At 35.3% G+C, this 12,272-nt stretch overlaps 1 protein-coding gene and 1 long non-coding RNA gene across 7 annotated transcripts in view; one reads left to right on the top strand and one right to left on the bottom strand.

The window, feature by feature from the left end:
* Myo9a (myosin IXA) overlaps positions 1–12,272 on the bottom strand; it is a 191,584-nt gene that overhangs the window by 72,023 nt on the left and 107,289 nt on the right. For all 4 annotated transcript variants that reach the window (XM_032909329.1, XM_032909330.1, XM_032909331.1 and 1 more), the window contains exons 18-23: positions 11,917–11,956; positions 8,637–8,759; positions 7,401–7,481; positions 4,736–4,846; positions 3,215–3,337; positions 920–1,069 (exon numbers count right to left, since the gene is read on the bottom strand). In XM_032909329.1, coding sequence (XP_032765220.1) covers positions 920–1,069; positions 3,215–3,337; positions 4,736–4,846; positions 7,401–7,481; positions 8,637–8,759; positions 11,917–11,956 — 628 coding nt within the window. The remainder of the gene's footprint in view (positions 1–919; positions 1,070–3,214; positions 3,338–4,735; positions 4,847–7,400; positions 7,482–8,636; positions 8,760–11,916; positions 11,957–12,272) is intronic.
* Positions 1–12,272, top strand: part of LOC116906591 — a 109,482-nt gene that overhangs the window by 81,776 nt on the left and 15,434 nt on the right. For all 3 annotated transcript variants that reach the window (XR_004388749.1, XR_004388750.1, XR_004388751.1), the window contains exon 3: positions 878–1,035. This is a non-coding gene — a long non-coding RNA (uncharacterized LOC116906591). The remainder of the gene's footprint in view (positions 1–877; positions 1,036–12,272) is intronic.

Raw genomic sequence — 12,272 nt, 5'->3', positions numbered from 1 at the left:
TGGGAACAGGAGGAATCAGGAGGAGGGCTGGAGGGGGAGAATCATAGGAGAGATGACTAGAATTGAGCATTTTGGGAGTGAGGTAAAAATCCAGTATAATGGAAACTCCATGGAATCTACGAGCATGACACTAGCAAAGACTCCTAGCAGTGGGGGATACAGAGCCTGAACCAGCCATCCTGTACAACTAAGCAAGGTCTCAAGTGAAGGATTGGGACACCAACCCAGCCACAAACCCTCCAACCTACAGTGTACCATGCTTGCAGGATATGATGAGCCTAGCAGAATCACCATTAGAGAGACTTCATCCAGAAACTGCTGGGAACAGATGTGGAGTCCCACAGCCAAATATTAGATGAAGTCTAGGGTGTCCCTTAAAGGATGGGGCATAAGGATTGGGGAAACAAAGAGTCAAAAGTACTACAAAAACAGTCTACAGAATCAACTCACTGGGACTCATGTGGGCTCACAGAGATCAGGGTGCCTGTATGGGCCTGACTAAGTGCTCTCTCTATATATGTTATGGTTGTGTAGCTCAGTGCTCGTGATAACACTGGGAGCAAGAGCTGTCTCTGACTCTTCTGCCTGCCTTTGGGATTCTTTTCCTCCTACTGGGATGCCTCATTCAGCCTTGCTGTGAGAATATGTACCTGGTCCTATTTATAGCTTGTTATGCCATATTTAGTTGATGTCCCTGACTCTGAGGGGAGGTTAAGGGTGGTGGTGGGTGGATCTGGGAGAAAGAGAAGGTGGGGGAGGGAAGGGAAAGTGCAGTCGGATGTAATATATGAGAGAAGAATAAATTAAAAGGAAAAAAAGAAATAAGCATGATTCATTCTCATCACTAAAGTTTCATTATTATTTAAATGTTTCACAGTAAAATGGCTCTTTCATATGGAGAATCCCTTTCTCATCCTACCTGAATAATAACAGACGCCTGTCTCAAGTGAAGGAACTGCTGCCTAGAGAGCAAGACCCTGAACCACCGCTGCAGCAGTATGATTCTGCGAAGCACTTCCTGATGAAGCAGATCCTGTAAGTGCTGTCGTTCATGCTCCTTTAGGAACACCTATGAGAAGGAACACAAGGAATAAAGCTTAAGAAAAAATGAAAATTATCCATGTATTATTATTTCCGTGGTAAGCTTTCAGAGAAAACACATATAATGGCAGAAATGCAAACAAAGTACTGATAAATGGTTCTCTCACCTGGACTAAAGTAATCATTCTCAAACTGAAAAAAAAGATGCTTGTACCTGAGAGGAAATGGGAAAATGATAAAAGCACCAACTTTTCACTGTCAAACATTACGCTACATTACTGCCTCTCATCTGGAAAAAATATTACTGTAAAAGATCAGGATACCTCTGGATAGTATGTCACAATTTTTGAAAATGTTGGATTAAGGGGAAAACTGAAACCACAGATCTTGAAAAACGGTTATAAACCTGAAGGAGCCAACAATAACCATCTACTTGGAGTCTACTGTGCATTGAAGGCTTCCTATTCCCCAGAGCCAAAAGTGGGTATATACGAAGTATAAATTAGACATATCTCTTTGGAAACAGATTTACAATTCATCTTTAGGAGCAGGCAGATATCATATTACAGGAGTTAAAGAGTAAACTACTAAGGATTAGAGTTAGATGATCTTACCTGAGCAACATAAAAGTTAAAAAAACTAAAACTACTCAATAATTAATCTTCACAAAGTACTGTTAGATATTATGAAGCTAGAGTATGGAAGTGGGCGTTATTTTGTCTTATGTTTTATGAAAAATGCTCATGTAGCCCAAGCTGGCTGTGAATTTCTATGCAGCTAGAATGATCATGAATAAGTAATTTTCCTGGTACTGCTTTTTACTGTGTAGATTGTAGACATGCAGTTCTATTGCCTAACAATAAGGAGGACCAGTCAGTGCAAGTGAGGAAGATATATAAATTTAATGGGGAGACCATTGGGATTATAACTGAGCATGAGGTCAATAAAAGGAAAGCATCATATTTAAGTGATTTTAATAAATGGGTAGAATAAGTTAAATAGAATGACTAAAATAGAGCATAAATAGCAGTTTAATATTTTCAAAGTAATACAGAGGAAACAAGCTAAGGAGCAAAAAATAAAATGGAATCAGGAATAAAGAAACAGGCTGAGATATAAGAATCAATTCTAAGAAAAGAACCAAAAAAAATTTTTTTTACAAAAGGATTAAATCAGTTAGGTAAGCCCAAGATGATCATGGTTTTCTCCTTGAAAATTGGATGAAAAGGAAGAAAAAAAGAAGGAAGAGGAGGAAGAAGAAAAATATAAATAAAAGGTAATAAAGAAAATAGCTGAAAATGGCAGTAGAGAAATCTGGATAATGTTACTGTAGACAGGATAAGTTGGTCATTACAGTAGAATATCTTAGACATGGTTTGAATTACAGATGAAGCTGTAGTCAGAACACTGGCCAGAAATTCTCATGATTAATACTAACTGCATTTTATTTTAGGTTGTACATAGGTCAGGTAACAACTACAGAAGTCAATTCTATTTATAGGTATATCATATGAGTTCTGGAATTAAACTCAGGTTATCAAGCTTGATGGCAAGCACCTTTATTGCTAAGCCATTAAAAAAATAAAAAATAAATAAAAAGAATAAAGGTCCTAGGGTCAGTAATGAACCTAAGATAAAAGAACTCCTAAAAATTGTCTTCCACGGGTGTGCTAGCATTAACACAATATCCATGTACAAATATAATAATAATAATAATAATAATAATAATAATAATAATAATAACAACAACAACAACAATAAATCAAATTTATGGGCAACCAAGATAGCCGAGTAGGTAAAAGCGCTTGCCACCAACACTGAAAACTTTTAATTTTCATATTAAAAACTCTCATCCCTGGGACTCACATAGTAAAGGAAGAGAACTGATTCCACATGTATTCCTCTGACTTATATAACCCTGCCATGGCCCGTTATACACGGAGAGAGAGACAGGTAGATAGGTAGGTAGATAGACAGACAGACAGAAAGATACATAGATAGAGGAAGGTAGATAAGAAGGTAGGTAGATAGAGATAAACAAAAAACCATCTAACTTAACTTCCTTGTAATAACTTAATGCAAACTGATCTTTTCATAAAAGTCATAGACAGAGACAGGTATTATTATTAAAGTATAAAATCTCTCAATTTTGACTAAAGTCAAATATACGTACCATGGTTTTTCCAACTTGATAATTATCAGGATTGATATTTATTTTTCTGAAGAAATCTTGAATGTTAAATTTTGATGGGATAATATGTTGGGGAAGAAGTACATGAAAGTGGCTCACAAAATCCTGAAAAGTAAAAAGATAATGGTATCTGATCACAAAGTAACTAGATGAGTACTATGCCCTAAATGGATTATCCCTTTATTAGTGGGTTTTTCAGCCTTTTTAGTAAAAATAAAACTTTATTTAAAGCAAGTCAACAAGGAAGAAAATCAGAATACACTGTAAGAGAGGAGCGAGCCACACACACACACACACACACACACACACACACACACACACACACACACACACACACACGAGTTGTAGGTATTCTAGAGCCTGTTTTCTAATTCTTTTAAAAGTAGAAGGTAAACTGGCAGGGGTAGAAAACTGATAAGAGAGTGGGTATGAGAATAACCAGAATTAATTATATACATGTAGGAAATTGTCAAAGAACAAACTTATTAATAAAAAAAGTAGGGTGAACAAAACAAAGTGTTACTTTAAAATATTATAAATAGGAGGGACAGGAAAGATGGCTCAGTGATTAAGAGCACTGAACACTTTACCAAGGTCTGGTTTATATAGTCTAAGTGTCTATATGCCTGCTAACAACAATCTGTAACTTGCTGGGAAGAATGTGACATCTGCTTCTGCCCTTCCAAGGCACTATACTCACATGGTACATAGCTATACATGCAGGCAAAGCACACGTAAACATAAAATAAAACTGAAAACATCTTTTAAAAATATAGTTTTAAAACCAGTAAAAGTTACCAAGCTTGAAACATTATACTACCAAATGGAAACTGAATTTTAAAAAGAAGGGCAGAAGTTGGTAATTGGTTATTCTTTTTGAGAAAGTCGTACCAAAGACCAAAGAAAAGTCATTTAGCAAAAACCTGAAATCTTAGTAAGGGGGTCATAGGAAATACAGCAGATATTGGAACATACAACTGAGAAAAAAGCTTTCTCTTTCCAAACAGCAAAAACTGCTCAGTTCCTGTAAGGTTCCAATATAATATTTACACACAGAGCAGACTGCTGAATAACATTCTGTAGCTTGCTTCATAGATAAAAAATGCTACTAAGAAAACTTCAGGGAAAACCAAATGAAACCTTTTTATTTGACTAGATAATTCTCATTGAATTATTTCAATTATTGAAAAAAATCAGTGTGAAAACTACTAAATTATGGTTAAACTGAATATTGATAAACATTCATATCAAATGAGAATAGCCAAGCACTATACTCTATCATTACATACATTCAACAGAACAGCTCTCCTTCCAAATAAGTGAGTAGTCTCTTAATGCTTTTACAACTTTGTATAAAAATAGTAAAATTAAAAGAGGTAAATGAGTCCCAAAGATATCCATATCTATAGATATATAAAGCAAGATATGTAGAAACAATTTATGCGATATGAATATGTACGTATGTCTGTATAAGTATGTAAATGTATTATAGAAGCGTATAACCTGGAAAGAATATTTGGAGCTATATCCAGATTGGCGAATTCTAACTGTCTCCAGCATCCCAGTGTACCGAAGCTGTCTTAGTACCAAGGCATCACTGAATCTTAAGGGCAGCTAAAACAAACAAGCAAAGAAAAAGTTAGTATATCTTTAAATTCAGATTTGTCTTAAAAGTACAACTGAACTTTAAGTAGCCAGGAACTGACTAAAGGATTAAGATGCATTCAAATTGACAAGCTCTCCTAACTGGTACCACATGAGAAGATGGCTGCTTGCCCTAGAATAATGAGGGAGAAATCAACTTTCTAGGCTCCTCGAGTCATAAAGGCAAAGGACCAACAATACTCAGTAGAAATGTAAATGTCCAAAGGCCTCACAGCTCAGTCACCACAAACTAATGTCACTGATGCATTTAACCAAGGGGTGTTTAGAATTGTGTTTCATCAAGATGTTTATCTAGTACTGTCACTAAGAAAATAACTTACCTACTTCATCTGTTACCTTGGCTTAAAGCTGACAAAATTCTCCTAATAAAAGGCAAAAGGTGTTTATTTTTTGTAAAATTTTGCTTACAACATAGGCGTCAAACACAGAAAAAGAGGGGAAAAAAATCCTGGTAGTCCTAGGAATGTTAAACTCCTTTATTACATAGGCACTCACAGGAAGGAGGCTCAGTACCCCAAAGTATCTCAGAGGTTATATTTCTAAGCATTCTAAAGAGATGTATTTGTAGCTTCTTATATTACTTCTAGGTCAGTTCTCATAATATTATTTTTAATAATCTTTTAAGTCAATTCTTAATGGGGCATGCAAGCTATCAAGGAAAATAAATCAAATGAATTTATGTTAAATAATGAGTTAGCATACATTGCAGGATATTCAATAACATTGTGAAACACAAAAATGTATATTTTTTTAAAAAATTTTTTTTAATAGAAAACCTGCTTCTAGTTGTGGTTTGGTTCAGCCATAGCATACACCTTTAATCCAAGAGTTTTCTGTTTACTGTAATCAGGATTAAATAAAGTCAACCTTAGGTCAAAGGGTAAAGCAAGCAGCCAGTTGACAGGGAGTGAACATAGAAAAAACAGAGAGAGTAAGAGGAAGTCAAGAGGGTGGATAGAGAGATGCACAGGAAGTAAAAGGGAGGGACATTCAGTTTGAGGAGTTTTGAGACACTGTGGAGAAGAAGAACTTCCCTTTCCTTTTGGGATGTTGCTAGGAAGAATAGTCAGCCTTCTGGACTAGTTACTTTCTCTGCCTCTCTGAGTTAGCAGGCTTTCACCCCAGCATATTCTTCATTAGTAAAATTGAATGGTTGAGGTTTTGTTAAAAACAGTACATGTGTATGTATGAGAGTGTTATATGTCTAAATATATGTTACATATATTCAGAACTTATCCTGAGACCTGATACATTTTATTAACTAAACTTTTGAACAGTGAGGTCTCAATAATTAAAACTTAAACTTCTATTCAATACAAGCAGTAACTAAGCACTTCATAGCTGTAAGCTATTAATACTCAAAAAGGACTATGATTTTTAGTATTATAATTACAGTAGATCATTACACAGATGAAATATTTAAGCCATGGAATAACAAAAGAACTCAACTACAGTGTGTGTGTGTGTGTGTGTGTGTGTGTGTGTACAGGAGCAGGTATATGTATGCCACAGCACACATGAGGAAGTCAGAGGACAACTTAAGAGAGTCAGTCTCCTTCTATTGTGTGGGTTCTGTGAACAAAAAGGTTATAAAGCTCGGCTCAAGAGACTTTACCTGCTGAGCCATCTCACCAGCCCCAACACAAAGTGTTTAAACAGCAGAAATGCAGACTGTTTATTAAAAATGAAGTAAAATATGACACAATTCCTACAAGCTGTCCTCTGACCTCTACATGTGTACAGTGGCAATGTGCACACATGCATGCAAACAAATAAGATGAACTTAATATCTATTGTATTTAAGCTTTTTAGATACAAACTACTTTTCCTTTAATGAACATAAAAATGACAAACATATTTACACATTATATTTTGACAAGTGCTAAATTAAAGGTACTGCAATAGAAAAGGTATGGGCAAAAATTTCTAAGCAAGAGACATAGACAATATCCAACAGAGGAGATTAATTAGCCTTTAAGAGTGTAAGAACAACAATGCCAACCAACCAGAGCTCCCAGGGAATAAACTACTACCCAAAGACTATACATGGACTGACCCATGGCTCCAACTGCATATGTAGCAGAGGATGGCCTTGTTGGCACCAGTGGAAGGAGAAGCTCTTGGTCCCAAGCAAGGTTGACCCTCAGTGCAGGGAATATTGGGGAGAGGGTATGGACAGGAAACCGGAAAGGAAATAGCATTTGAAATGTAAATAAAGAAATATATCCTATTAGAAAAAGTATATAAAATTTTCATAGGAAAAAAATCATTTTTCTCATGGAATTTCAAGGGGCAGTAATACTTGCCTCTCAGATTCTAGTACACACCGAGTCAAATCCACAAATAACTTACAGATGTGTAAGTATGAAAATAAAAAACTAGCTATAGATAATATTTACAGAGTATTATATTTCTGTACAGAATGTATGCATAGTTCCTCTCTATTCAGACTTCATTTTGAAGTAACTTCAATGATATGCTGTCATGTATACAATACTTTTACCTTTTCAGCATTTGAGCGAATACATTTTACAAAATATGGTTCTGCTTGATCAAGTGTCTCCATCAGCTTGCTTAAGGAGGCCTGCAATAAAAGTAGTGTCATTAGAATGCTCTTTTATTCAAGAGTTGATAACAAGTAACTTATAAACAATTATGTGGCAAAATATACAAAAAAACTTCTATACATATGTAAAAAAATGTTTCTGAAAAGGAAATTGTATGTATTCCCATTCTGGTTAAACCAAGAATTGTTAAGGATAAAGAACACAATTTAATCTTAATCTTAAAATAGATACTCTGACAGTAGTCATTATTGCAGTTACATTTTAGAATACTCTAAAGAGAGGATAATTTTTCACTGTTTTTCACATTCATTAACTAACTTTGTTAAAATGAACATTTTGGGTAATTTTGTTCCCCACTCCTATCTCTGTTTTGAGATAGGACCTTTATATTTGTTCAAGGTTGACCTGCCTATAACAAGCTGTAGCTCAGGCTGACTTTACTTTTGATGTTCCTATGTCAACCTCTGGAGTCCTGGTGTTACAGTATACGTAACCATGCCCTACCCTGATGTTCTTCCATTCTCATCAGCTTTAAAGTCCTCCAGAAAAGAAGCAGTACCTTAATTTAATTTTAATGTCTGTAGAAGATTTATTGATGCTCTCCCTTCTATAGATGGTTCTGTATATACATTGCAGTTATTCTGGCTAATGGCATATCAGTTTTTGCTAAAGAACCAGAGCTTTTCTTTTACTTATTCCAACAGTCTTTAGGTTTTGTTTTCTTTTTAAGATGTGTTGTATTTTTAGGGGTGTGTGTGTGTATCTGTCCACAAAGGCCCAAAGCACCTGATCCCCAAGAGATGGACTAAAGTTAGGAGTCACCTTATGTGGGTGCTGGGAACCCAACTCAAATACTCTTCAAGCACATTTGTACTCTAAACTGCTAAGCCATCTCTCCAGCCCCTCTTCTGTTTATAGCTTCACAAAGTTCTTTTTTTTTTCTTCTATCTACTTGCTTTGTTTGGGTTTAATTTATTCTTCACTTTCTATTTTATTACAGAAAAATCTTTGATTCTTGGACATACAACCTAACTCCCTTCCTTAATACTGTGGCTTCTTAAGCATAAGAATCATATCACACCAATGATCTTGTAATTCACTCTGATCCTTCAACAACAATCTGGAAAAAAAGAAAACAGATTGTATTTGGAATGAGTAAAATAGGTAATAACCTGAAACTGGGCGCTGATACTGGGAGGTTTCTTCTTCTTATGCAAATGAAGAAGAGATTTGGTAATTCGATCCTGAAGGGTCAGTCTGGTCAGATGCTTCAAAGAATTTACCTCCAGCAAGTGCTAAAGTCAAGGAAAAAACATTATACAAATATATATTTCTGTGATATATATAAAACATATAATAAAACAGACAGTTTTCATTATTTCCAATTGTGAGAAATGTTTTTCTATCAAAAGTGCTAGTTTGATAAGGGCTCTACCCCTTTTCCTCCGTGTTGATTAATCAATCATATATGAAGCCCACTGCTCATCAATGATATGAGACACACCTACATGAAGGACAAAGCTAGATCTGGGTTCTGGCATGCCCTTCTACTTTCATCCTGTTTGAAACAATTCCTTATTCTGTTACTACTATACCAGACAGACTATGAGCTTCTGGGGATTCTTCTGTCCCAACTTCCCATCTTGCTGTACAAACATTAGCAATATAGATGCACATTACTTACTAGACCCAATCATATGTAGGTTTCTGGGATTTAAATGCAGGGCTTTGGGCTTATGCGACAAGTACTTTTACTCACTGACTTACCTTTCAAGCCTATCACTTTTTAAAATGATATTTAATGCAAATTTGATTACTTTTCATTCATTTGATTACTAAGTAAGGCTCTTTACGTAGCACAAATAGCATGACATCTCAAGTTTCATTTTTTTAATTCAACATTGCTTTGACTATTGGGAAACTTTATGTATTTATGTTAAAACTATTTTTCCCACATCTGTGTAAAGTGACATGAATATTATAGGGACTGCATCCCAGACATAAATCTATCAGTTACAATAGTTACTAGAGATTATCTTTGTATTTTTTTTCTAAGCCATGAATTGGAAAGCTTACTTTCCATTTGTTCTGTTATTTTTCCATTTGTTTCATCAATATTTTACAATTTTCTATAGACAGATCTTTCACTCCCATATTAATTTTACTACATTCTATTTTATGAAGCTATTATAAACAATTGCTTTTATAATTTTTTCAGATAGTAGAGTTATTAGTCTATTAATGCGTGATTTTTTTTTACATTGTATTTGTGTTGTCAAACTTTTCTGAATTCACGTACTATTTCTAACAGCTCTTTAGAGGATCTTTAGAGACTAATCTAATAACATGTCACAAGCTAACAGAGACTATTTCACTGCTTCTTTTACAAGTTGGGTGACTTTTGTTTCTTTTTACTGCCTAATTTCTCTGGTCCAAACAAGTGGCATAAGAAGACATGTGTGTTGTGATGGTTTGTATATGCTTGGCCCAGGGAATGACACTATTAGGAGGTGTGGTCTTGGAGTGGGTGTGTCACTGTGGGCCTGGGCTTAAGACCCTCATACTAGCTGCCTGGAAGCCAGTCTTCTCCTAGCTTCAAATGAAGATATAAAACTCTCATCTCCTCTAGCACCATGCCTGCCTGGATGCTGCCATGCTTCCGCCTTGATAATACTGGACTGAACCTCTGAACCTGTTAAATGTTGTCCTTATAAGAGTTGTCTTGATCATGGTGTCTGTTCACACAGCAGTGAAACCCTAACTAAGACATGTGTCATAACCCTATCTTTTCCCCATTTGGTAAGAACTGCCTGGCTACCAAATACATAGCCTTCAGCAGGGACCAAAAACCCTAACATTCAGTTTTATACTTTATGTATTCATGTTACTAATTAGCAACAATTGTATGCAGCCTGAAAAATGGCTTGTAGTATTTTTAACAAGGCATACATATATCATGCTCTAATCTCTCTCAGTTTTTATCTGAAACAATTTGTCTCCATTTTGAAAGGCAGGATGGCTAAGTGGAGGAGGGAGGGGAATTATGGAACATATATACAAGAAGATACAGTTTTTAAATTTTTATCTTACTATTTTGATTATATTATGTCTTGTATAGGTCTCTCTAGATTTGTATTATTTAATGCCTTGGCTCTGGATTGTTATTTACTCCCTAGACTTGGGAACCTTCCTGTCATCATTTCTTTGAAATGTTTTCTGTCCCTTTCTTTCTGTCTTCAGATACACCAATAATATGCAGATTCTTCCATTTGATGGTGTCTCTTAAGTCCCTCAGGCCATTTTCAGCCTTTCTTCTCCTTGATCTAGTCTGCTAATGAATCCCTCTGCTCAATTCCTAAACTTCTGCTTACACTGTATCTCTTATTTTGGAAAGGAAATGCAATAAAAAATGGATCCCTTGAATACCTGCTTAAAGCCCCTCCCTGTGGTCTAAAGCCATGGTTCTCAACCTTCCTAATGCTATGACCCTTTAATTCAGTTCCTCATGTTCTGGTGACCTCACCCATAAAATTAATTTTGTTACTACTTCATAACAGTAATTTTGCTATTATGATGAATAATATAAATATCCAATATGTAGGATACCTAATATGTGACCTCCAGGTTGAAAACCACTGGTCTAGAAACACTTAGGAATTTGGAATCCATAAATTCCCAGAGGTAGGAAACTGAGAAGTCCTTCCTTTGGGTGAGTACAGTAGAAGTATAAGATCCAATGTACAGATGAACTTGTTCCAGAGATATTAAAGACCTGACCTTGTCTCCAGAACAAGTAAGGGGAAAGACCCAGGATATATGTACTCTTACAAGGCTCCCAGGAGTTTACTGCATCTACAATGCAGACTAGATCTAAAACCAAACCAGCTGACTTTAAAAAAAGTAAAAAAAAAAAATTCTCATTGTTTTAAATATAAAAATCAAATTCAATGACAGTGATCATAAATGAAGTTCTGTCAGCATATGACCATCCTTGTTCAGTCTCATATTATCTAAAATTGTATGTATACTACAACAGCAGACCTAAGTACTTACAACAGACTATTTAACTTTGCATAGAAATGCTGTGTAACTTCTGTAATACATGAGTTACATAACGACTAACAAGAAATGTTCTCGGAATTCAGGTTTTCACATTAAGCTGGCCCAAGAAAAATGAAAAGTACCAACTATATAAAACAGAACTTCAAATTCAGAGCTTTTATAAAAACTAGAGAATGGTATTTGTCACAAGTAATTATCTATCTGAACTATTAGGCTTTTCCATTTCCTAACAGACTTTGCTATTTTTAAGATGGATTCCAGAAGTACATCTAGTCTCTACTTTGGAAATAAATAAGGTTTTTCTTATACTTGATCTATAAACATTGGTGGCACAAATAATAAAAATTAGTTAGTCAATAAGGAAATAATAGTTTCTTCCACAGTACTCACCTTTGGAAGAACAGGTTTTGACCTGAAATTTTTGTTTCTCCTATAACGACAAAACATTCATTAGAAGAAGAAAAATAAAAAACCTACAGTATAAATGAGTGATAAAAGAGCCTTCTCGGGGCAATTAAACTCCTCCTTCAGAGAATGTGGGCCCTCTGTAAAAACTTGATCTGACTCAAGCAGGTATCACTGAGAAAAAAACTAAGAGAAGACAAGACATGGAGGGAGTACCAGCCCTGTACCTTGGGAATAAGAAGAGTTGAGCCTGAAGATTAGTGATGTGGGGCTGTACTTTTGAACCCTAAGTTTTAATTTCTTGTATATAGTTAGGGTTCTACTTTCCAACACTTACCAAG

This window comes from Rattus rattus, chromosome 8 (genome assembly GCF_011064425.1).
Source record: "Rattus rattus isolate New Zealand chromosome 8, Rrattus_CSIRO_v1, whole genome shotgun sequence".
Lineage (NCBI taxonomy): Eukaryota > Metazoa > Chordata > Mammalia > Rodentia > Muridae > Rattus > Rattus rattus.
This window is presented reverse-complemented; position numbering and strand designations above follow the sequence as displayed.